At 36.6% G+C, this 27,078-nt stretch overlaps 1 protein-coding gene across 2 annotated transcripts in view; it reads right to left on the bottom strand.

Annotated features, from left to right (window-relative positions):
• The window catches only part of FCHSD2 (FCH and double SH3 domains 2), a 256,434-nt gene that overhangs the window by 124,551 nt on the left and 104,805 nt on the right, over positions 1-27,078 (bottom strand). For both annotated transcript variants that reach the window (XM_087433411.1, XM_004433967.3), the window contains exons 4-5: positions 17,889-17,965; positions 5,987-6,131 (exon numbers count right to left, since the gene is read on the bottom strand). In XM_087433411.1, coding sequence (XP_087289537.1) covers positions 5,987-6,131; positions 17,889-17,965 — 222 coding nt within the window. The remainder of the gene's footprint in view (positions 1-5,986; positions 6,132-17,888; positions 17,966-27,078) is intronic.

Below are 27,078 nucleotides of genomic sequence, written 5' to 3' on the forward strand. Positions count from 1 at the left end.
TGATTCCTGGGGCCGGCCCGGTGGCGCAAGCGGTTAAGTGCACGCACTCCACTGTGGCGGCCTGGGGTTCACTGGTTTGGATCCCGGGCGTGCACCGACACACCGCTTGTCAAGCCATGCTGTGGTGGCGTCCCATAAAAAGTGGAGGAAGATGGGCATGGATGTTAGCCCAGGGCTAGTTTTCCTCAGCAAAAAGAGGAGGATTGGCAGATGTTAGCTCAGGGCCGGGCTTCCTCACCAAAAAAAAAAAAAAAAAAAAAAAAAGATTCCTGAGGATGACACAGATACAAGGATAGACAGATCTGTTGATAACTTGAATTCAGGAATAAAAATAAAAGTAACTTGGGCCAGTGGCTGGCCCAGTGATGTAGTTGTTAAGTTCTCAGGCTCTGCTTCAGTGGCCCAGGGTTCACAGGTTTGGATCCCGGGTGCAGACCTACACACCACTCACCAAGCCATACTATGGTGGCATTCCACATACAAAATAGAGGAAGATGGGCACAGATGTTAGCTCAGCAACAATCCTCCTCAGCAAAAAGAGGAAGATTGGCAACAGATGTTAGCTCAGGGCCAATCTTCCTCACCAAAAAAAAGAAAAGAAAAGAAAAAAAGTATCTTGGGCCAATACATCAAAGTCCTACAAACTAATACGTTCTCTGAGCCAGTAGTCATGTCCCAGAAATTTATCCTAAGAAAATAACTTAAAAGAAAAAAGTTAACTTTTATTGTAGACTTAGTGGCAATGTCTAAAAACAGAGGTATAATTAAATAAAGTAGAATAAATAAAAACTTCATTCAGAAATAAAAAATAATAACCAAAAGGTTGTATAGAAACATGAACAATTAATTAGGAAATGGAGAGAGTGGGGAAAATGTGATATCCTAAAACAAATTATCCACATATTAATTACAACTATTATAAAAACTAAGAAGATAAAAGAAGTAAGGCAATTAACTAGTCTACAAAGGTGAAGGAGTTGTACATATTTTTCTATACACCTATTTAAATATTAAACTTCAAGTGTTTTTAAAAGATTGCATAAGATTTGGAATTAGGAAGTAGTATATTCAAGTTCCTGCTCTGTCATTTACTACCTAAGTCTCTTTAACATTTTTTAGCCTCAGTTTCAATATTTGTAAAATAATAATATTTACATACCTAACAGGTTGTTAATGAAAATCAAATGAGACTATAATGGATATGGTAGCAGTTTAGAAACTCTCTAGTGTTATACAAATGTGAATCACAATTATTTCAAGGAAGGTAAACTCTGTATAAATGAGAACAATATGTACAAAAGCATGGCTAATTAAGTATAAGAATGACGGAGGTTAACTGGACTTATTGTGGTGCTCATTTTGCAATACGTATAAATATCAAATCATTATGTTGTATATCTGAAACTAATGTAATGTTATGTCAGTTATATCTTAATTAACAAAAAAAGAATAGCAAAAAGCCTTAGAGATTATTGTGGCTCCTGTTCTGATTTATGAGCAAATGTCAGCATGCAGAAAATGATTTAGGAAAAGCTATGATGTAATTCTCATTATAATCTCCACAACAGTCAGACCCTTTATAACTGTAAAGTGTCTGGATTTATCCCCAGGGATCATAAAAGAAAACTGCCAAAACAGAGAAAACAAAAAAGAGAAGATGAACATTAACATGTTACAGAGGGAGAATTTTAAGTCAAAATTGGTTGTGATCATAACAGAACAAGTTGTTTCAGACTACCTTCCTGCAGGCTGGAAACTGTAAAAGTTGGACAAAACAGACTTTTCAAAACTGCCAGCATTAATGAATAGAAATACACACCAGCCTTAGGAACAAGGATACCTGGGAGAAGGAAAGCACAGCTGGGTAAGCTCTACATTCAACTTGACTTTTTCCCTTAGGGCATTTGTTGAATCATGCCACAAAGAAACAGGATATAAACAGAAATTGGCATTCTTACTAGTTTGCGGAGAGAGGTTTGAGTCTGAGGATACCAAAAAAGTAGGAACTTGATAGGCTAAGGTAAGATCTGGAAAGAAGGGTACTACAGAGAAGCAAGCCCAAAAATCTGTATGTAATTTCCCCGAGTCATCAGTTGACTTCTAAATGGCACGTGTGGGGTGAAATTTCAAGAAATCCAGTAAAGAACAGTAGCTGAAAGACTAATGGAGCTGTGCAGTGATCCAAGAATCAGAGGGGCTACATGATGTTAAGAAGACAACGGCTGGAGTCCAACTCTTGTCAAAGGAGAAGGGCTTTGGTAAGCACCCCACACTTTCAGTTAAGATCCTAGGAACAAGGACAAAAGTGAAATAGCCCAGCCCTAAAAAGCCTAAAACTAGACCCTAACAGGATCAGGTGATCTGGTAGTATTCTATCTGCCTGCCAGAAAACTTAACTCTCTTTAGAAAACATCTTTCAGAGTCTCTGTAATTTTTATCTACAATGTCTCGCATTGTGAAGCATACTAAAACAGCAGACCCAAATAACCAAAACCCAAGAAAAACAGTAAATGATAGAAAGAGACCTACAGTAATTCAAATAGTGAAATTATGAAACAGGGATTAGGAGTAACATATTTAAAGAGGATAAAGGAAAAACATGGAGAATTGCAAATATTCATAGACTCTATTTTTAAAAAATCAAACCAAAATTCTAGAACTGAAAAATACATTATGATTCCAAAAGATAAGTTTTAAAAGAAGATTAGAAATAGCAGAACAGAGTATTAATGAACTGCAAGATATCAGTGGAAAATATTCAGATCAAGATATATAGAGAAAAAAGAGTGGAAATACAGAAAATGCAGAAAAAGAGCAAAAAATATATGGACCAACGCAAAAGGTCTAACAGGCAAAAGGTCTAACAGCACAAAAGTCATAATGGGGAGGTAAATGGAATTACACTGTTGGAAGATTTTTACATTGTTCATGAGGTGGTAAAATACTAATTCAAGGTAGACTTTAATAAGTTAATTCAGAGTAAAGTTTGGAGAACAGTAAAACTGCCAATTCAAGGTAAACTGTAATAAGTCAGGGAGGCATATTGGAATCTCTAAGCTAATTACTAAAAGAATAGCATAAAATTAAAAAGCTACTAATGGAAGAAAAATTGATAATAAAAAAATAAGATTGCTCAATGTCACTAATCATCAGGGAAGTTCAAATCAAACCCACAATGAGTTATTACCTCATACCTATTAGGATGGTTATTATCAAAAAACCAAAAGACAACAAGCATTGGCAAAGTTGTGGAAAATTTGAACCCTTGTGCAAAATGCAAAATGGTACAGCTGCCACAGAAAACAGTATGGCGGTTCCTCAAAAAATTAAAAATAGAACTACTATATAATCCAGCAATCCCACTTCCGGATATATTTCCAAAAGAACTGAAATCAGGATCTAGGAGAGATATTAGCACTCCCATGTTCACTGAAGAACTATTCACAAAAGCCAAAATGCGGGAGCAACCAAAATGTTGATCAACACATGAATGTACAAAAAAATGTGGCAAATACATGCAATGGAATATTATTCAGCCTTAAAAAAGAAGGAAATCCTACAATATGCAACGACATGGATGAAGCTGGAGGACATTATGCTAAGTGAAATAAGCCAGCCACAGGAGGACAAATACCACATGATTTCACTTACATGACGTATCTAAAATAGTCAAACTCATGGAAGCAAAGAATAGAATTGTGGTTGGCAGGGGGTGGAGGAAGAGAAAAGAGGGAGTTGCTAATCAACAAGTACAAAATTTCAGTTATGCAAAATGAGGACGTTCTAGGGAGTGGCTGTACAACATTGTGCCTATAGATATAACAATACTGTATTATACACTCAAAAATCTGTTAAGAGGGTAGATCTTATAAGTGTTCTTATCACACTAAAAAAAAAAAAAAGAGTAAAGAAAAGGACAAGATTAATCCAAAAGAAGGTAAAAGAAAGGGGGAGGGTTGGATAAGAAAAGGAAAAAGAATAGACAATTTATTGATCAATTTGTTGTAAAGTTTGGGAAGTACAATTGGAGAAGCCAATTGTAGTGGCTATCTGTTGCTTTTGCTTGCTCTATTTCCCTTGTTTTCTCTTTGGGAATCCACCCCAATTTACTGTTGGAGAATCGTCTTTCCCTATTTTTGGTCCACGTAGTTTGCATGAGGACTGTAACCCCCGACTCAAGGGGAGGCCTGTGACCCAAGATAAGCCAATGAGCCTCAATTCTGGTAGTTCTGTTGAAACTTTTGGGAAAATGAAAAATGTAGGATTGCTAGCCGTAAGATTTGTAAATCTGGCACTTTGGGGGACACCATGTGGAGGAGCTGCTAAAGAACGAAGCCATTGGGGAAAGTAGAGATAACGGACGGGAAGAAAGACTGAATTCTGATACCATCATTTGAGCACCTGGATCCACTCTTACCCAGATTCCATCCATGCTGGAATTTTCAGTTATGTAAACTGATACATTCTCTTCTTGGCTTAAGATAGTCTGAAGTAGGTTTCCGTCATTTGTAATCTCAGAGTCCTGACAGGCATGCCCAACATGTACTTAATGTTTAACAATTGCTTAGATGGAACATAAACACCATTACTATCAGCTATAATATAAAACAAGTTAATTCACAGATATGAAGACTTGTCAATTCTCAGCAAACATTCTTTGCCCAGGAATGCTGGTTAAATTCAGGTTAGAGACAATTCTACCAATGAAAGAGAAAAGCACAAATGGTAAACTCTTTCAAATTAGTCTGATATTGAGAAAGGTAGAACTTTTCAGTAATTCAATTAGATTTGGTGAATACATTGGCTATGTGAAATGGAGTATTTCCTCCTGGTTGGGAAGTTACACTAGCGTTAATTCTCTACTCCTATCTCCTACCCTCTCTCTGCATGCACGGATGGATATATACATACACACACAACATATTTTCTTCCAACTCAAAAGCATTGTTTGGTCAGTGGTCACGTAGTTTATTCACCATGTTTGTTTTAAAAGAGGTAATTTTGAGCAAAGATAAAACACAAGCATTCTTATACAAATATGTTAAAACTAACTGATATTACGTGAGTGCTTGAAAGAGATTAGAATTTTATATACACAATATACATTTAATATATCGATTTCATGCTACCGAAATCATCTTTGGCAAACAAGAAAGACTAGTTTTTTTTAGTTTTTGTGTGTAAAAAAGTTCTGAAAATCCAAATGACAGAATCAAAACACTGGATGGCTTTTGAAATACTATTTCCTTAAATAATTACTGTAATATTTTCTGAAGTATTAATACTTCCATTAGAAAAGTTTAGCTGCTTATTAGGCATCACGATAATTTCTATTTTTGTAACTCTATTTCCAAAAGGGACACAATTTAATCACCTACTTTTAATAGCAAGCTTTTCATAAAAATCACATTTAATAATGATTTTTTTCTATGAATTTTTAATTTCTGTATAATCAAAGAAATAGATGTATTTGAAAATTTTTATTTTTATATAAACTATATAATCAAACTTTACAGAACACCATTTTTGGTAATAAGTTTGCTATATCTGGTCAAAATGTGTCAACTTCCTTTAAATTATTATGCAAAATGGCTCCAACTGAAATTAAGACAAATTTTTTCAAGACTTACTGGGATTAATAACATTGTAACTATTTTAATATACACAAAACTATACTAATATTGTGAAACTAAATAGATCTACTTACTTGAGTTAAGCTCAAAAGTGATATTTGTAAGAAGTGTTTACTGAGTTTTCAGAAGGTCCACGGATTCAAATTACACTCACTTTTGTCAGTTAATAAATGCAGTTGTTAGAGGGAACATGCTGAAATCAAAAAATCCTACTAACATGTTGAAATCAGAAACATTTGTGACCAGAGAGAAAAGCTCAAAGTGTCAAATGCAATTTAACATAATCTCACAGATTACAAATGTAGCATTGAGGTATTAAAATGCATATAAGAAAAGAAAAATTGAAACAATACCCTTTTTAGTTGCTGTTCTTTTAAGCTTCTTACTGTCCTTGCAGGCTCAGAAATGAAGTTTTTATAGTTTTCACATATATTGATCCGAGACTGGGCTACCTGCAGTGTTCCCTCGAGAAAAGATTTCCAAACAGGATACATGCTCCTAAGTTGAAAGAGGGACAGAAAAGTATTAGGCTCAGAAAAGGAAGAAAAAGTTGGCTAACCTTTTGCTCACTGGCTAACAGTGACAAATAGAATGAATATTTTCTTTATAGTTGAAAGTGTATTTACACTGGTTTATAGTTAGTAATATTTTTAGCATACATAAGTAGATACACGGCATATACTCTATTCCTCTATAGCTCAGAAATAGGCTGTTTTGATTCGCTAGCTATTCTTTTTTTTTTTTTACAATTTTATTTATTTATTTTTTCCCCCAAAGCCCCAGTAGATAGTTGTATGTCAGAGCTGCACATCCTTCTAGTTGCTGTACGTGGGACGCGGCCTCAGCATGGCCAGAGAAGCGGTGTCGGTGCGCGCCGGGGATCGGAACCCGGGCCGCCAGCAGCGGAGCACGCGCACTTAACCGCTAAGTCACGGGGCCGGCCCACACTAGCTATTCTTGATACTGGAGTAAACCGATACAAGGATTACAATTCTAGACAAAGTTAATACTATAAAAATTAGTGAATAATTCAGTTTGTCTAAGCCTTTCACTGTCTCAAGGTTATCATTATGAATATCAAGTTTCATTATGTGATTAAGATATTTTCCTAATTTTACAGATGATGTAACCAAAGCTCAGAGAGATTTAGAGAATCACTCTGGATCACAAAAGAACGTGGCAGTACTGAGATATAGACAAAGGTTGAGCACCTCTAAAGTACATTCTCTTTCAACTACATCATATTACTGTCTTACATAAACTGATGTGTCTAGAAAAAAATATCATGAACAATTGCATATGTGCTTGAGAAGTCTATATATCTGACAAAAGAAGTCTATGGTATGGTTGCTTTACATCTGTTTCTCTGTTGTAATCATGCTCAGCCAGCATCACATTGCGGCTTGGAGTCATTCCAAGCAAGTCCCATCCATCACCTTTGCTTGATAAATGTGCTCAGTAATCTCTTGGTAACTCAAAGAATTATTCATTCTTTGCTTTTTGTAGCCAATTTCCTTTTCAAACCTTCTCTTCTACTTTGCTAAATGCCTTAGTCAGTTATGGTATGCTCCTATACTAGTTATAAACATATTTTATAACTTATCATAACAATGGATGGTACTTTGCTTTTAAAAATGAGATGCCTGCACTGACAGATTATGATATTTGTCTCCTGAGTTCTCCCTTCTTGTGTCACGTAGATTTTCCATGATAGCAGTGTATGGGACCATGTGCTACATAAAAAGCTAGCTGTGGGTCAATGGATGACAGTGTAAAAACAAGAAAAAAACTGTCTGGGTCCCCATCCTACTTAGAACTAAAAAAACTAGCAACTGTATTTTATGATTTCATTACACAAACGGTTAGTCTGTGTAAGATACCAAATGAATCAGTCTAAATGGAAATATTCATTTATTTAAGCAGAGGTATATCAATTCTCCTTTGGGAAAAAGATTCAGTGTGTTGTGCCAGCAAAAAATCACTGATGGACTTAAGAACAGCAAAATTAATATGAGCTGATGTATGTTAACTAAACCTACTGTGGTAATTATTTCACGATATATATAAATCAAACCATTATGCTGTACACCTTAAACTTATATAGTGATGTATGTCAATTATTTTTCAATAAAATTGGGAAAAAAAAGAACAGCAAAATTAATGTCTTCCGTGGCCTTACTACATGACAACAGATAGAACCTCAGATATAAACTCACTGCAGGCCCTCCTAAGTAGTCCAAATAATTGATTTTCTCAGAGAATGCACTAAGAGAAAAATTCAGTACTATGCTTTGTAACTATTAACTTATACTTAAAATATGTTTTTAAATCATAATGAAAATGAGAAAGAACCATTATGAGAATTGTTATCTGAAGGAAGCAAGAAAAGAACAAAGGAAGGAAGGATCCCTTCATCCACGCTCTCCCCTTAGGTAGCACCCTCTTTCCTTTACCCCTTTACCCAGTTGACTGTTGTTCATCCTTTAAATCTCAGCTTAAATGTAACTTCCTTAGGGAAGTCTTTCATGATCACCACCAAGCCAATGCACAGACTCAATAAAGTCCCTCTCTGTGTTATTTGTTCACATGGCTCTAGCACTTTTCCTTCAATTATAAATATTTCCATGTAATTGTTAGTTAATGTCTGTGCCTCTCACTATATGGAAAATTTCATGAAGGCAGGGGTGTATGTCTTTCTCACTATTGTATTCCTAGGGCCTAGCCCATGGCCTAATATTTAGAAAGGTTATAGTTAAGTATTTGTTGAATGAAAAAATGAATAAATGGATGAATGTATAAATTATGAGGACTGTGCAATAAAAAGAAAAACCCTTTCATTTATATAGTTTAAAAAGAAATGCTTAGAGATTAGCAGATCTATAGCAGGTAAAAGATCCTCAACCTGTCTCAAAACAATGAGACACCTTGAAAAGCACGCAATTCAGTTATCCGTCAGTCAGAAGACCTGGGTTCAAGTTCTAGTTTAACCAATACAATCATATGTAGCACACTTCACTATACTTTCATTTCCTCAACTGGCAAGTGGAGAAACAGCAAAAACACCAGCACCATGTACCTCGCAGGGCTATTATAACAAGTAAATGCAAATGATGTGAAAATTCTTGGCACATAGATTGTTTTAAATAGTATAATAGAATAAATAGTAACAGCAGAATTGTAGTATAAATATAAGTACTTCCTGTTAACATAATAGTGGTAGTTCCAACAGTAGTGGTGTTTTTCATTCTGATTGGGGAAAAATAATAATGGGTAGTAGAGTGATTTTTAAAAAATTTTTATTTCGCTAGGCTTCATATATGTAATTTTGAAGCATAAGGAAAGGTATCAAGGTATGTATGATATTTTGCTATTCTGCTCAGGTCAAGAAATAAGGCTCAAAATTCTAAAAGAAAGGAAGGAAGAAAATTCTTTTAAGAACCTATCACGTACTGGGTACTATGTCATGTATTTTACATTTATCATATCATTTAATCCTCATGACAACCTTGTAAAATAGACATTACCCCCATTTTGCAGAGGAGAAAAGTAAGGCTCAGAGAGGTTGTGAAATTTTTCTGAGGCTATTCACCAGGATACAGCACTCCAATGGTCATAACCTAGATTTTGTCATTACCAATAACTACCCCTTCTGCTCTAATCCCAATTTAATCATCTAATCTCTGACCAACACTTCCTGTTTCCACTCACTCCCTTTAGGATTCTGACTCCAACAATTACTCAACTCTATCAGAACTCACAAGCCATTTGATCCTTCCCCCTTCCCACTGTCTCTCACCTCCTCTCATAATCTCCCTTCTCAGTTCCTTACCCAGCCTAGGTTTCATGGTCTACCTTATAATCACTCCCTTCTGTACACCCTTATTACCCTTGTCCCTCTTTCTTTCCATCATTATGATCTACAAATCCCAATCTTGGTTAAATCCAAAATTCTATTTACACTATACCAATGTATGTGCAGCAGAACCTTCCTGGAGAAAACCACAATCATGCTGCCTGGTCTCACTTTAAACTGACGTCAAATAAATTCTAGTAACCCCTTAGTGCTACCCAGCAATCCAACTATATTTCCCTAATTCACTTATTCTCTCACTCTTCTAGACAATTATTTCCCACATTTCCTCTCGTCTCAACCCCTAATATGACCACACTTTCAGCTGACAAGGAAGCTACCAGAAGATAATGTCCACATGCTCCCACCACATCTACCAATCTCTCTGCCTCTGCACCAATACACTCTCTCATTCCTCCTTTTACTTGGATAAACTGGGTTCCGAAGGCCAACCCTTGACATTTATACCACATTATATAACCTCTCATTCAGAATAGCAATCCAGCACAGGCATACCTCAGACATTGCAGGTTTGGGTCCAGACCACCACAATAAAGCGAGTATCGCAATCAAGTGAGTCACATGAATTTTCTGGTTTCCCAGTGCAAATAAAAGTTACGTGTACACTACACTGTAGTCTATTAAGTGTGCAATATCATTATATCTAAAAAACAATGTACATATCTTAATTAAAAAATACTTTATTGCTAAAAAATGCTAACTGTCATCTGAGCCTTCAGCGAATTGTAATCTTTTTGCTGATGGAGGGTCCTGCCTTGATGTTGATAGCTGATCAGGGTGGTGGTTGCTAAAAGATTGGGGTGGCTGTGGCAATTTCTTAAAATAAGACAATAATGGGGGTTGGCCTGGTGGCATAGCAGTTAAGTTCGTGCGCTCCACTTTGGCAGTCTGGGGTTCGCAGGTGTGGATCCCAGGCGCAGACCTACGAACCACTTATCAAGCCATGCTGTGGCGGCGTCCCATATAAAGCAGAGGAAGATGGGCATGGATGTTAGCCCAGGACCAGTCTTCCTCAGCAAAAACGAGGAGGACTGGCAACAGAAGTTAGCTCAGGGCTAATCTTCCTCCAAAAAAAAAAGACAATAATGAAATCTGCTGCATCGATTGACTTCCTTTCACGAACAATTTCTCAGTAGCATGTGATGTTCTTGGATAGCATTTTACCCACAGATCTTCTTTCAAAACTGGAGTCAATCCTCTCAAACCCTGCTGCTGCCTGCAACTAAGTTTATGTCACATTCTAAATCCTTGTTGTCATTTCAACAATCTTCACAGCGTCTTCACCAGGAGTAAATTCCATCTCAAGAAACCACTTTCTTTGCCCATCCATACGAAGCAAGTCCTCATCTGCTCAAGTTTTATCATGAGATTGCAGCAATTCAGTCACATCTTCAGGCTCCACTTCTAGTTCTAGTTCTTTTGATATTTCTAGCACATCTGCAGTTACTTCCTCCACTGAAGTCTTGATCCCCTCAAAGTCATCCATGAGCGTTGGAATCACCTTCTTCCAAACTCCTGTTAATGTTGACATTTTGACCTTTTCCCATAAATCACCAATGTTCTTAATGGCATCTAGAATGGTGAATCCTTTCCAGAAGGTTTTCAATTTACTTTGCCCAGAACCATCAGAGGAAGCATTATCTATGGCAGCTATAGACTTATGAAACGTATTTCTTAAATAATAAGACTTGAAAGTCTTATTTCCTGATTGTGATTTGTACTATAGTTATATAAGATATTATCACTGGGGGAACTGGGTGAGTATAAGAATGCTCTTTGTATTATTTCTTATAATTGCACATGAATCCATAAATATTTCAAAATAAAAAATAAAATAAAATTTAACATACAAAACCATAGATCTTCCCCAGGCCTAGAAATATAGCACCCCACATCAGGAAAACTCTAGAAAATGTGATAAGTAAGTTCATAATCTAAGATTAATTTATATAGTAGCTGATAAGGAGAAAGTATGGTGTTTAATAAATAAGTGTTCATATATTGTTCTTGATAGCAGGCAGGGAGCATATCCTAAGTCTAGGTAACACAAGTAAAGGCATGGAGGATGACTGAGTTCAGTCCAGTTGAGGTGTGATAAGAACTACAATACAACTGCAGCTTGAGGTACCCAAGGGTTAGGGGACCAAAGATGAAAGAAGGAGAAATGGCCAGAGACAAGGAGACAAAAGTAATTTGGGGCCTGGTTTCTTCATGGCTTTGAATATCATAAAAAAGAAAAATTTAATTTTATCCTATTGGCAAGGAGAAACAATAGAAGATTTTCACGCAGGAAAATGACAGTAGGCCTATTTTACAAAGACATACAGATAGTTGGTGGTATTGTAGCAAATGAAATTGTGAAAGGGAGAGATCACAGGCAGAGAAGCAACTATTTAACATTCCTAAGAGAAGATGAGATCTAGAAAGAAGTCAACGCTGGAGGCAGCCGACTTTTTGGTTCCCAAGCTGAAGAGTTAACAAAAACATACGATCATTACAGTTTATAGGCAATCTTTAAAGATAGGGATATAGATAAGATTACTTAAAACAGTCACTAGACAGCTGAGGAAACTCTGAGAAACATTTACAAAGAGAGGACTTGCTATGGTCTGAATGTTTGTGTCCCCCCAAAATTCATATATGGAAATCCTAAATCAAAGGTGATGGTATTAGGAGGGGAGGCTTTCGAGAGGTTATTAGGTCATAAGACACATTAGTGCCCTTATAAAACAGACCCCACAGAGCTCCCAAACCCCTTCCATCATGTGAGGACACAGCCAGAAGTCGAGAAGTCTGCAACTCAGAAGAGGGACTTCACCAGAACCCAATCATGCTGGCATCCTGGTCTCAGACTTCTAGCCTCCACAACTGTGAGAAAGAAACTTCTGTTATTTATAAGCCACCCAGTCTGTGGTATTATATTATTGCAGCCTGAACAGACTAAGACAGAACTGAAAACCTGTCCTCAAAGATTGAAAAAAAAAAAATGGTCCAAGAGAAAGTAGTGTTATAGAAATTTAGTTACCAGGTAAATGAGGGTGATTTAACGGCATTAAATAGTGCATGTATCATCAGACTGGCAAAAATTTTAAAAGACTGATCACATGCCCTGTTGGTAAAAAATAAAAAGAAATGGGGAGGGCTGGCCCCATGGCTTAGCGGTTAAGTGCGCGCACTCCGCTGCTGGCGGCCCGGGTTCGGATCCCGGGCGCGCACCAAGGCACCGCTTCTCCGGCCACGCTGAGGCCACGTCCCACATACAGCAACTAGAATGCTGTGCAGCTGTGACATACAACTGTCTACTGGGGCTTTGGGGGGAAAATAAATAAATAAATAAAATCTTAAAAAAAAAAAAAGAAATGGGGAATTTCAAATCAAATTAGAATGTAAAATATATTGATATAGAGTTTATAAAGGATAATTTACAATGTCAACACTTTAAATATATAAACCTTTTGACCCAGCATTTCCCACCTCTAAGAATTTATCCTATAGATATACTTTCACAGTGCACAAAGATAGAACTATGTGCATACAGGAGTTCTCTACTGCAGAACTATTTGCCATAGCAATAAACTAAACACCAACAGAGAAATGGAAAACAAAACCATAGTTTACCCATACTATGACACTAACACAGCCATTAAAAAGAATGGGGTGGGCCGGCCCAGTAGTGTAGTAGTTAAGTTTGTGCGCTCTGCTTCGGGGGCCCGAGGTTCATGGGTTCAGATCCCAGGCACAGACCTACATAGTGCTCATCAAGCTATGCTGTGGCAGTGTGCCACATGCAAAACAGAGGAAGACTGGCACAGATGTTAGCTCAGGGCGAATCTTCCTCAAGCAAAAAGAGGAAGATTGGCAACAGACGTTAGCTGATGGCCAATCTTCCTCACCAATAAAAAAAGAATGCAGGACCTGAACATACTGACATGAAAGAATATCTAAAACAGACTCCTTAAGTGTGTGTATGGAGGCCAGGGGGCGGAAGGGGTTAGTCACAGAAGCATACATATACAATAATTCCAGTTCTGTTAAAAATAGAACTGCAGACACACAGATCAATGGAACAGAATTGAAAGCCCAGAAATAAAAACCACACATATACGGACAGCTAATTTTCGACAAAGGTGCTAAGAACATGCAATGGAGAAAGGAAAGTCTCTTCAATAAATGGTGTTGGGAAAACTGGACAGCCACATGCAAAAGAATGAAAGTGGACCATGTGCTATCGCCATTCACAAAAATTAACTCAAAATGGATCAAAGACCTGAAGGTGAGACCTGAAACTATAAAACTCATAGAAGAAAATATAGGCAACACACTATTTGACATTGGTTTTAAAGGAATCTTTTCGGATGACATGCCTACCCAGACTAGGGAAACTAAAGAAAAAATAAACAAGTGGGACTTTATCAGATTAAAGAGCTTTTATAAGACAAATGAAACCAGAATCAAGATGAACAAACAACCAACCAGCTGGGAGAGAATATTTGCAAAACATACATCTGACAAGGGGTTGATCTCCTTAATATATAAAGAACTCACACAATTGAACAACAAAAAAACAAACAACCCGATCAAAAAATGGGCAGAGGAAATGAACAGACACTTCTCCAAGGAAGATATACAGATGGCCAATAGGCACATGAAAAGATGCTCAACATCACTAATCATCAGGGAAATGCAAATCAAAACAACACTAAGATACCACCTCACGCCCGTTAGAATGGCTATAATCACCAAGACAAAAAACAACAAATGTTGGAGAGGATGTGGAGAAACAGGAACCCTCATACACAGCTGGTGGGAATGCAAATTGGTGCAGCCTCTATGGAAAACGGTATGGAGATTCCTCAAAGAATTAAAAATAGAGATGCCCTATGATCCAGCCATCCCACTACTGGGAATCTATCCAATGCACCTGAAATCAACAATCCAAAGAGGCTTATGCACCCCTATGTTCATTGCAGCATTATTCACCATAGCCAAGAACTGGAAGCAACCTAAGTGTCCCTCGACTGACGACTGGATTAAGAAAATGTGGTATATATATACAATGGAATACTACTCAGCCATAAAAAAAGACAATATCGTCCCATTTGCAACAACATGGATGGGCCTCAAGCGTATTATGTTAAGTGAAATAAGCCAGAAAGAGAAAGACAAACACTGCATGATCTCACTCATATGTGGAATATAAACCAACACATGGACAGAGAAAACTGGACTGTGGTTACCAGGGCAGTGGGGGTGGGGGGTGGGCACAAGGGGTGAAGGGAGTCATATATGTGGTGATGGACAAACAAAAATGTACAACCCAAAATTTTACAATGTTAGAAACCATTAAAACATCAATAAAAAAAAAATAGAACTGTATGTTCACATATGCATCACACAGGAAAAATACGGAAGAAAAGACCACATGCTTTTAACAGCAATTATTCTTTTTTTTTTTTTTTTTTTTTTAAAGATTTATTTATTTATTTTCCCCCCAAAGCCCCAGTAGATAGTTGTATGTCATAGTTGCACAGCCTTCTAGTTGCCGTATGTGGGATGCAGCCTCAGCGTGGCCGGAGAAGCGGTGCGCCGGTGTGCGCCCGGGATCCGAACCCGGGCCGCCAGCATCAGAGAGCACACACTTAACCGCTAAGCCACAGGGCCGGCCCCCGCAGCAATTATTCTGAGGGAGTAGAAATGTGAATGCAAGAGGCTTGAGAAAGAGGATGAGGCTGCACTTTATACCCTTTATACTCTGCTACACATGCAACAAGTATACATAAGAATTTTTAAACTTCCAATACAAATATAAATTCAAAAAAAGTTAACAGGGAAACTTAAAATGATGAGAACTAAAATAAACTCCTAATAAACAAAAAAATTGACAATTGCCTTTCTCATCCTCAATCCTGATCTTTCTCTTGTCTTTTTTCACAATGGCACCACCATGCTCTCAGTTGCCTAAGTTAAAAAACCTAGGAGTCATTCTACTGTCCTTACTCTCCCTCCCTCTACGTCATTTTTGCAGTCAGTAAATATTTGTCAAGTGTTTTCTATGTTCCAAGAGCTATTTTAGATACTGAGACAACTACTTTATAGTTTGATAGTTATAGAAAACTGTTTATAGATTGTCTCAGAACAAATCTGACAAACACAAAAAACGAAACTCTGCCAAATCAATTGCAAGTCCTCTAGCTTCAGTTTCCTAAATGTCTCTGAAATCTCCCCCCCCAACCTAATTTCTACTGTAATGTTCACGGTTCAAATAAGAATGATGAAGGATTAAATTCCCACAATTCCGTCCTTTCTGAATTCTTCCTCACATCCCTCTAATCACCTTCATACTAATACTACAGTTATTCAAACTAATACATGAAGTTGACCATGTCATTCCTCTTGTGGAAATTCTTTAATGCTTCCAGTATCTTCTGAATAAAAAAGAAACTGTGATATGCAAGGTCCGTCACGATGCCTATCTATGTATCCTCCATGTCCACCACTCCTCTCACCCTCCAACCCATGTACTTTGCACCAGCCATACTGAACGCTCATTGTTACCTAACATTCATATTTTCTCATGCTTCCATTCCTTTAAGCTGTTTCTTCTGCTTAGAATTCCTTTTGCCCAACCCTGACAAATTCCTGCACATCCTTTAAGATTCACATCTAGAAGCCTAGGTTTTCCTCTACAGTCCCAGTGCACCTCCACTGCCACCCAATACTGCAAATGTTTATAGTGCTATCTCCTGTAAGCTCCTGAAGGACAGAGGACAGGCACCATATCTTCTAGTCACTCTAATCCTAAAGTCTACTTTAACACTAGCATGTAGTAAGTATTTCACATCAATCTCATGAATAAAGAATGAATAAATAAAAGACTGAGTGTTTAATATCTGTGTGACCTTGAGTAAGGCATGTAACCCAAGACTTAGTTTCCTAGTATATAAAAAGAGAATAATATGTACCTCACAGGGTTGTTTTGATGATCATGAGAGATAAGTTCAAGTTCCAAGCATAGTGTCTGGCATATAGTAAATATTTAGTAAAAGTTGGCTTAACATACTTTTTAAAATTAGGTTGTATAAGCTAGAGCAGCGCCTTTTTATCCTTAATATCTTGGTAACCTGCATCCTGAATTTCAAACAAACTTGGAATATAGCCTATCTATAAGTTAGAGTCCTTCTTCACTCTCCAGCAAGCAATCTCTTCCTTGGTCAGGCTTTCCTCACGCCAGCAATACTGAATGCATCCTTCTCACTCTCACCTCAAGGTTTTGCCCTACGTATCTCTTTTGCCTAGAACTTCATCTCCTCTATCTTCCCCCCTTAGGTGAACTTTGTAGATACTGGAAAGTTCACAAGAAAAATCTCTATTTTTTTTTAATTTTCCTGTTTTGCTTTATTATTCTATATTGCAATTATACGGATCTATTATTTACATATATCATGACACCTTCCAAGTTATCAATCAGTCCTGCAACTGTAAAGAACTATTAGGGTTTCTTGTAGTATATCCTTCAGTTTTCTAGCCCCATTAAACTATCTGGTGATGTCAGTCTTCGCTGACAATCCAGCAACTTGACTTCACATTCAGAGTCCAACCATACACTTCAATATTGAGTTATTAATTACCCTGGAGTCTCTGCTATTATTTCCCGGGCATTAGTCTTAACTCCAACCAGACTGCAAACTCTGAAATCTAGTCTTTGACTTCTGGTTCCCTCAACATTAAGGACAGTCTTGAGCAAAAAAACCAATAAATAACTTCCAAATTAACCTCAAAAAGAACATCAAGTTCTAAAAAAAATTACAAATACTTTAAAGATATCTGTAGGTCACTGAGGACACAATTTATATTGCACTGTCATCTATCTTCTTTTAAATTTGCATGTGGGACACTGACTAGACAATTTCTAGATACCTTGTTTTACATATAAATATATATTACTTAGAAACTCTTTTCCCCTAGGGTCACAAAATCCCATCTTTCCAAATTTAGAATTCGTTTCAGAAATAAAGAATCAATGATCATGGTAGAACACTATAATCTTGTTTCATTATTATTGCAATAATGTTTCATCTATAGGTCACTGAGGAAACAATGTGTGTCCCATTGTCATCTACTTTCTTTAAATTCCATATGTGAATACTAATCAATTAAACAAAATATAATCTTGGCTTAAGACATATGAAAATGATCTATTTTATATAGATTATCTACATATATTGTGGAATATTAACATTTTTTTGATAATTTTGAAATTATGTCTAAAAACATAGCAAAGAGGCAATTTTTTAAAACACTGGAATCTACATTATCTATATGTGACATAGCTCTGAGTGAAACCATTTTTAAAGAAAATGGACAAGAACTACTTATTAAGTTACCTGTAATCATTCTGATCACCAGTTTTTATTCCAGGCCAATCTCTCTTCAGATACTGACTAGCCAACTTCTGGATACCCTGTTAAAAAAAAATATATATATATATATATATATATATTTAATAAAATAAGTATTACACCATAAGGAAGCTCTTTTCCTTAAAATAATTACTTAGCAAATTCCATCTTTCCAAATGTAAATTTAATTCAGAAGTAAAGAACCAATGATAAATGGTAGAACATGTAACTTGTTTCATTATTGTCCCAGTCTTCTCTTCTCTCCATTTTTAGGAAAAGGGTGAGTAGAAGGATGGGAAAATTGAAACTTAATTAATATGCTTTGCACTCCACCAAACTATTTTACCAGTCATAAAAACAAACTACCTCTGGTATATCACAGGGAACACAGCTGTCCACCTCCACAGAGCTCTGATTACACAGCTTGACATCTCAATTTCTTACCATTCCTCTGCTGTGGCATGTACTGCATCTCTAAATCCCAGCAGCCAAACTCTCATATACCAGGAAAGGTAACAACACTTTTATTTTGGAGCAGACAGATACATATTGGCTTGTAAAATTAATGAACAAATCTTAGTGCTATTCCATACTAGAAAATTTGAAGACAGATTTTAAGGGTTTTTTTCTTTTTAAATAATACCATGGCACAAATCACTTCAAATGAAAAAATTAGTTTTACAAAAAAGTATACCCAGCGGGGCTGGCCCTGTGGCGTAGCGGTTAAGTGCGCGCGCTCTGCTGCTGGCGGCCCGGGGTTCAGATCCCGGGCGTGCACCAACGCACCACTTGTCAGGCCATGCTGTGGCAGCGTCCCACATAAAGTGGAGGAAGATGGGCACGGATGTTAGCTCAGGGCCAGTCTTCCTCGGCAAAAAGAGGAGGATTGGCATGGACGTTAGCTTAGGGCTGATCTTCCTCGCAAAAAAAAAAGAAAAGAAAAGAAAAGAAAAAGTATACCCATCTACTGTTATCCATACAACATGAACCTGGAGAAAACAGTATTTATCTATAACAGGTATGGTGAGTATCAGGATTTGAACAGAGAAGACTATTTTATTGGCAAGCAAGGTTAAACTATTCTGAATATAGAACATATTACTTTTAGATGGGAACATATGTGGACCCCTGCACTGTAACAGGGCCCAATGTAATGGATTAGAAATCATTAACTTTGGGACACTCATTTCTATACTTACAACTTTAAAAAGAATAAATAAAATGCTGAGATGAAGAACAATCACATTAGTTAATAGGTTGCCTACTTGAAGCAGAGGTTACCCAAGTAAAATCAATGCTGCATGCTATACATGGTACCTTTCTATTAAGGTCTGCTGGCAAATCAATTTGGCTTAATTAAATCCACTGCTGAATGCTTCTGTTTACCATTATTTTGATGAGTCCAAAGGGTAGCAGGAACTGTGGAGAAGCTCTTTTGAACCTCAAATTCTTCATGAACTTGGCAACCGTTTGGTTTCACTATTTCTGGGTACTGTGTAATCTGAGGACTCACACACAATAGCATACCCACAATACTTCCACTTACATACCTTATACTTTGGGGAACCCAATTCCTAAGTCTTCCCTGAAATATGTACAGTATGTTTTCACTTCTGCACCTTGTTCATACTGTTCCTATTTGCACGAAATATCTTCCCACCGTTCCCATTCCTACCTACTGACTTCTCACCTCTCCTCCTTTAAATTAATTTTTAAATTTCCTAACCCAAAATCATCAAAAAAATATATAGAAAAATGTGAAAAGTTTCATTGCCTAGGTATTGCATGTCATTTCATTAACATAGAATAGTTCATCATTCTTTCTGCATTTATTAGCTGGAATTCTTTTTACAAGAAATATCCCTCTGAACTGTTTGGTTATCCTGAGGTACAGTTCTTAGAGGAAAGGTAGGATAAACACTTGATTGTCCAGTTTTGGTCCGAGGGTGAACAACGAATTTTTTAAGTAACATTATGAACTCATATATTTTAAATAGTGGATGTGTTTCTATTTATTGCAATCACTACTCTTTTGATGCTCCAATTGTTACTTACATCTGTAGTCAGTGAGAGTCCCTCCAAGTTGGCTCCCTTATCGTGACTCCAATAGACTTTGACAGTTTCTTTATTTGCTTTTACAGTTCCTATTCCAGATTTGTAATAAACTAGTTTTCTAAGAATTCTGATTCCTTTCAGAGAGAAACAATATTCAGAGAACATGATCTAGGTACTTCCTTAACCTTCAGGTCTTACTTTGCGTCTTTCTCTAAGAGGCCTTTTCTAATCACTGTATACAAAGTAGCTCACCCTCTCTCATACCACCCTACTTATGCATAATCCTTATTACACTGTTACTGTCTGGTTTAAACATTTTTCCTGTTTACTGACTATAAGCTCCATCAGGTAGGGATGTTGTCTTTTTTTTTAATCACTATGTTTCTAGGCTATAGCAAAGACCCTAACATTTATTTGATGCCAATAATATTCACGGATTGCATGAATACATGCCACCTACATTATTCTATTACTAATGTATAATATCCAAACTCCTTTTGTGTTTTTGCCATTCTGAGTTAGAAATGTTTGGATCAAAATTTCTCTGGTTCCTAATACTCATAGGCTTAAAGGGAAAAAAAAAACTGTACCAGATTTCTAAGATTATGACCAGGTGGTTTTAATATAATAAATAAGTTCCTTAGTACAATGACAGTAAGATTTGACCATCTCCACTATTGGAAGAGAACACATGTATGGATACTCCAAAGCAACAAAAACAAAACAAAAAAACCCCCCGAAGTTTATTCTATACTTAGAAGACACTACACATTAATTTCTGTGAAGGTTCAAATAACTCCAGATCCCTGAATTCAAAGAACTCATAACATATAGACAGGAATAAGAAGTACATAACATAAAATGAGAGGCAACACATGGGTTACTGCCAAATAAGTGACAATATGTGATATAAGTACCTAGAAGAGGAAAAGATGATCTGACATTTTCTTAACAAATTACATCTAAATGATATGATAGTGACTTTTTCAGTTTCATACTGCTAAAGTGGTTGCAGAAGACTTCATACAGAACAAAGGATATAATAGGAGCCTTAGATTATGAGTAGGACTAAGAAGGCAGAATGACAGCACCCTAAACTTGTATAAAACAAACTTAACAAGCATGTCAACACATTTATCTCTCTTAACTCTGTTAGGCCTTGTTATACCCACACAGAAACTGGACACTAAGAGGATACTTAATTTATTTAAGATCATATAACTAGTTAAAAGTTAAATTTGAATTAGAATCCCTAGTTGTCATTCTAAATCTCTGCAAAAAAACACATTATTTTAGAGTGAATTTTATCTAATTCTTTAAAAAATTCTGACATTACTTTTAACTTGTCTTTTTTTGTGCGTTATAAGTTACAATAGTAATTTCTAGAGCTCTAAACCACAAAGTTGAACTGTATTAAACTGAATGAGCCCTTCAGAGATGAGATGAGGGATTCATGAAATAGACAAACAATGAGATCTTTAAATGAAAGACTTTATTCAAGTTAGTTCTCAGAGGCAGGAATCATGACTTCTGTGTGCTCCATGCAGCTGTTCAAGATCTAATCTGCATGGATGCTCAAGAAATACTCTGCGGCCATTATAGGAAAGGTCCTAAATAACATTTCATGCCTCTGAAAGCATTCTATACTTAAATTAACTGGTTTCCCTTTTACGTCATGCTTAAAGCTACATCTCATGAATAAAAGGTTTATTTATATAAAAAATAAAATCTACCCCTATTAAGTGGCTAAGGAAAATAAACCTATGGCTGGCAATTTTTTTTAAAGTGCTGTTTTTTTTAAAAAATCACTCCTCCAACCTACAACATTACTCTCTAAAACTGGGGCAATAGACATATAAAATTTATTTATATTTACCTGAGCACTACTGATGTATTATATTGATTTGCTTTCTAATGCAGTTTACTCTGGAGCAGCGGTTTCCATAAAAATGTACTATCAATATACTCTTTGGAACATTCAATAACATCCCATTCCAACTTTTTAAAAAGCCATCAGTGTCTAATGTAAGACTTGCTTTGTTTTACCTCTCAATAACACTTGCTATACTGCACTAACAACTGAAGCAACACAAAGAAAGCCACTGTTAGTAGACACTGGGAAATGGACTGATGGCTTAACCTTCTGCCCATCTACCACAGCAAGCTGAGCAGGAGTGTGCTCCATGGCTCCAACACAGGTTATTCTGTACCCGTTTCTTCCCTATAACAAACAGAGAAACTAGTATTTAAATTTTACTAAGGGTTTGCCATCAGATGGCTCTTCAAAATTATAGGAAACCATGTTATTTAAAAACTACAACTTTTTGTCATGAAAGTCCCAACATTATGCAAACGATTTTTAAAAATTAACAAGTCCACTGCATAAATTAGATACTTCTCAAACTGATGTAAATTATACAACGACTGCCTTTACTACTCTAAAACTACTTTAACAATAATGGAGAACTTCACCCCCATCCTTAAGGAAAGTTTTGAAATATTTTTCATTGTTTTTGTGGTATATAATTGTAGTTAAAGTAAAAAAATTAATCAGCATATTATTTTAAATTACATAATAAACTGCCTGTACTTACTTCACGATTAAATGAAGTATCAATCTCATGTTATATATTAAACATTAAACATACATTTTTAGTCTTTATCTTTTATGAAAATCAAAAGATTAATTTTGTTTAAATTAATTACATAAGAAAAAACAAGATCTAATGACTTTTTAAAAGACCTATCCTATTTCATTTGAGGACCAAACAGAATAAAAACTAGATAAAATTTAATACTCATTCATGAAAAAAAAACTCTCAAGAAACTAGCAGCAGAAAGAAATTTCCTTAACCTAATAAAGAGTATATACAAAAAACCTACAGCTAACATACTTTTTGTGTGTGTGTGAGGAAGATCAACCCTGAGCTAACATCTGATGCCAATTCTCTCTCTCTCTCTTTTTTTTTTTTTTTTTTTGCTGAGGAAGACTGGCCCTGAGCTAACATCCATGCCCATCATCCTCTACTTTATATGGGACACCGCCACAGCCTGGCTCGACAAGCAGTGCATCGCTGCACGCCCAGGATCCGAACCGGCGAACCCCGGGCCACCGCAGCAGAGCATGCGCACTTAACCACTTGCGCCACTGGGCCGGCCCCACAGCTAACATACTTTTAATGGAGAGTGAATGCTTTCATCCTAAGATTGGGAATAAGGCAAGGATGTCTTTCCTCACCCATCCTTTTCAACATGGTGCTCATGGTCCCACCTAATAGAATAAGGCAAGAAAAAGAAATAAAAGGAGTACAGATTGGAAAGGAAGAAATAAAACTATTTGTATTCATAGATGATATGATTGTCTATGTAGAAAACCCCAAAGAAGCCAAAAAGAACCTCCTGGAACTAATAATTAGGGTTAGTGAAGTTAGCAAGGTTGTAAGATATAAGGTCAAAATATAAAACTCAATTGTACTCCTATATACTTATAATGAACAATTAGAATTTGAAGTTAAAAAAATTTTTTATGATAGCATTGGGGAAAAAATGAAGTACTGAGGTATCTATCTAACAAAATAGGTGCAGGAATTATACGTGGTGAAAACTCCTAGAATACTGACGAAAGAAATCAAAGAAGATCTAAATAGAGAGATATTCCACGTTAATGTATTGGAAGACTTCATATTGTTAAGATGTCAATTGTTCCCAATTTGATCTGTACACTCATTGCAATCCAAATCAAAATTCCAGAAAGCTTTTTTATAGACATCAGTAGACAGATTTTAAAATGTATATGGAAAGGTAAAGGAACTAGAATAACCAAAACAATTTTGAAAAATAAGAACAAGGAGGACTCACACTACCTGAGTTCAAGGCTACTATATTAAAATATTACAGTAATCAAGACAGTGTGGTATTGGCACAAGAATGGACACACGGATCAGTGGAACAGAACAGACCCAGAAATAGATCCACACAAATACAGTAAACTGATTTTTCACAAAGGTACAAAGGCAATTAGATAAAGGATAGTCTGCATCAACAAATGGTGCTTGAATAATTGTATGACCATATACAAGAAAATGAGCATTAACACATACCTCACAACTTACTCAAAAATTAACTCAAAATGGTTCATAGACCTAATAGTAAAGCACAAACCCATAAAACGTGTAGGAGAACACAAAAGAAAATCTCTTTGACCTTTAGCAAAGAGTTTTAACATAGAACACTAAAAGCAAGATACATGAAAGAAAAAATGATAAACTGGAATTTATCAGAATTAAACTCTTTCCTTTGAGAAAGACACTGTTAAGAGAATGAAAAAACAAGCTAGAGATTAGGAAAAATATCTGCAAATCACATATCTAATAAAGGATTTGTATCCAGAATATAAAAAGAACTGTTAAAATTCAACAATAAGATGAAAACCAACCCAATTTTTAAAATGAGCAAAAGATCTGAACAGACACTTCATCAAGAAGATATAAGGATGGTAAATAAGCATATGAAAAATGTTGAACATCATTTGTCATTATGGAAATGCAGATTAAAACAACGAGATACCACTACACAGCTATTAGAATAGCTAAAATCCAAAAAACTACAATATCAAATGTTAGTGAGGATGAAGAACAACAGGACACTCCTTCATTGCTAGTGGGAATGCAAAATGGTACAACCACTTTGGAAGACAGTTTGGAAATTTCTTATAAAGTTAAACACAGACTTTCCATATGACTCAGCAATCACACTCCTAGGTATTTAGCCAACTGATTTGAAAACTTATGTCCACACAAAACCCTGCACACAAATGTTTCTAGCAGCTTTATTCATGAAAGTGGAGGCAACCAAGATGTCCTTTATTTAATAGGTGAACAGTTAAACAAACTATGGTACATCATTACAAGGGAATACTATCCAGCAACAAAAACTATTAATTCACGCAACAACTTGGATGAATCTTATATGCATATTGTTACGTGAAAGAAACCAAATTAAAAAACATACCTGTAAAATAAAACAAAAAATATATATGTTGGTCTCTGCCCCCGGTTCCTGCCACAGAGCTCATAAAAACCCTTGTAGATAGGGGTGCTAGGAGAATCTTTTGTTCTAACATTTAGTCTTTGACCTCAGTTCCTAACACAGAGTTCCTAAATCCCCTGGAATTTCCTAGGTGATAGCAGTGTCTTTTGTTCTTATGAGGTGACTTTTGGTGAGCTCCTGGATGAGGGCTGGTCACCAAAATTTTCAGCCCCACTTGCCACTCTCCAGAGAGGAGAAAGGGGCTGGAAATGGAGTTAATAACTGATCACGCCTAAGTGATGAAGCCTCTATAAAAATTCCAATAGTATGGGGTTTGAAGAGCTTCCAGATTGGTGAACATGTGGAGGTGCTGAGAGAATGGTATACCCAGAGAGGGCATGGAAGCCCCAAACCCCTTCCCATATACCTTGCCCTATGCATTTCTTCCATCTGATTGTTTCTGAGTTATATCCCCCCTTAGAAGACTATTGCAGGAGAGGATTCTGGGAAGATGGTAGAGTAGGAGGCATCAGGAATCTGTCTCCCAACCCAGACAACAGACCCATTGGCAGAATCTGTCTCATATAACTATTTTGGAACTCTAAAGTCTTTTGAAGGCTTACAACTTTCAGGGGAAGGCTTGGATGCTAAATGAAGTTAATTTTTCCCAATTTCTGCACTTAACTCAGCAGTAGTTACCCCCCTACCTCCCAGCACAGCGGTAGGCAGTCATGCACTTATTCCTGGAACGGCTTACACACAGCCTGCAGGAGACAGGGTGGACAATAAGCGCCCTGTCCTCCAAATATCAGGGATCTGTGCTCTGATCACTGATTGTTGCTTCTGATCAAGGAGGTGGAGACACAGAAGCACCGACACAGAGGTGGGCAGCCACTGTTGCCCCTATTACCCACTGAAAAAACGTGAACAGAGCCTAAGGAATCTTTGGGACACTATGAGATGGACCAACATATGTACTGTGGGAGTCCTAGAGGGAGAAGAAATAGAGGAAGGCAGAGAGAGATTATATTAAGAAAAATGGTCAAAAACTTCCCCAATTTGACAAAAGACGTGAATATAAATAGCCAAGAAGCTCAATGAATTCCAGTAGGATGAACTCAGAGACCCACATTGAGACACACTATAATCAAACTGTCAAAAGCTAAAGACAAAGAGAGAATCTTAAAAGCAGCAAGAGAGAAGTGAATTGCCACATACAAGGGATCTTCAATAAGATTATCAGCAGGGCCGGCCCCGTGGCTTAGTGGTTAAGTGTGCGCACTCTGCTGCCGGCGGCCCGGGTTCGGATCCCGGGTGCGCACCGACGCACCGCTCCTCTGGCCATGCTGAGGCCGCATCCCACATACAGCAACTAGAAGGATGTGCAGCTATGACAGACAACTATCTACTGGGGCTTTGGGGGAAAAATAAATAAATAAAATCTTTAAAAAAAAAAAAGATTATCAGCAGATTTCTCAACAGAAACTTGGCAAGGCAGAAGACAATGGGTCCATATATTCAAAGTGCTAAAAGAAAAAAACTCTCAACCAAGAATACTACATCCACCAAAAGTGAGGGAGAAATTAAGATATTCCCAGATAAACAAAAGCTGAGGGAGTTCATGACCACTAGACCTGCTCTGCAAGAAATGCTCAAGGGAGTCCAGCTGGGTGAAAGACAGTACCTTGAAGCAGTATGAAGAAATAAGGATCTCACTAAAAGTAAATATAGGGGCAATTATAAAAGCTAGAATGATTGTAACAGTGCTTCGTAACTCCACTTTTTGTTTTCTACATGATTTTAGAGACTAATATATTATTTTAAAAAATTGTTAGTCTAAAAGCTAGTATTATTGAAACTTTGGTTTGTAACTCCACATTTTGATTTACATAATTTAAGAGACTAGTGCATTAAAAAAACCAGTTTTTAGTTTATGTTTTTGGACACACAATGTACAAAGATGTAATTTTGTGACATCAATAAATGAAAAGGGTGGAGATGGAGATGTAAAGGAGTAGAGTTTCTTTATGTTTTTTGAAGTTAAGCTGGCATAAATTCAAATTAGAGTGTCATAACTTTAAAATGATAAATG

This window comes from Ceratotherium simum, chromosome 7, assembly GCF_057802395.1.
Source record: "Ceratotherium simum simum isolate JZ-2026a chromosome 7, ASM5780239v1, whole genome shotgun sequence".
Lineage (NCBI taxonomy): Eukaryota > Metazoa > Chordata > Mammalia > Perissodactyla > Rhinocerotidae > Ceratotherium > Ceratotherium simum.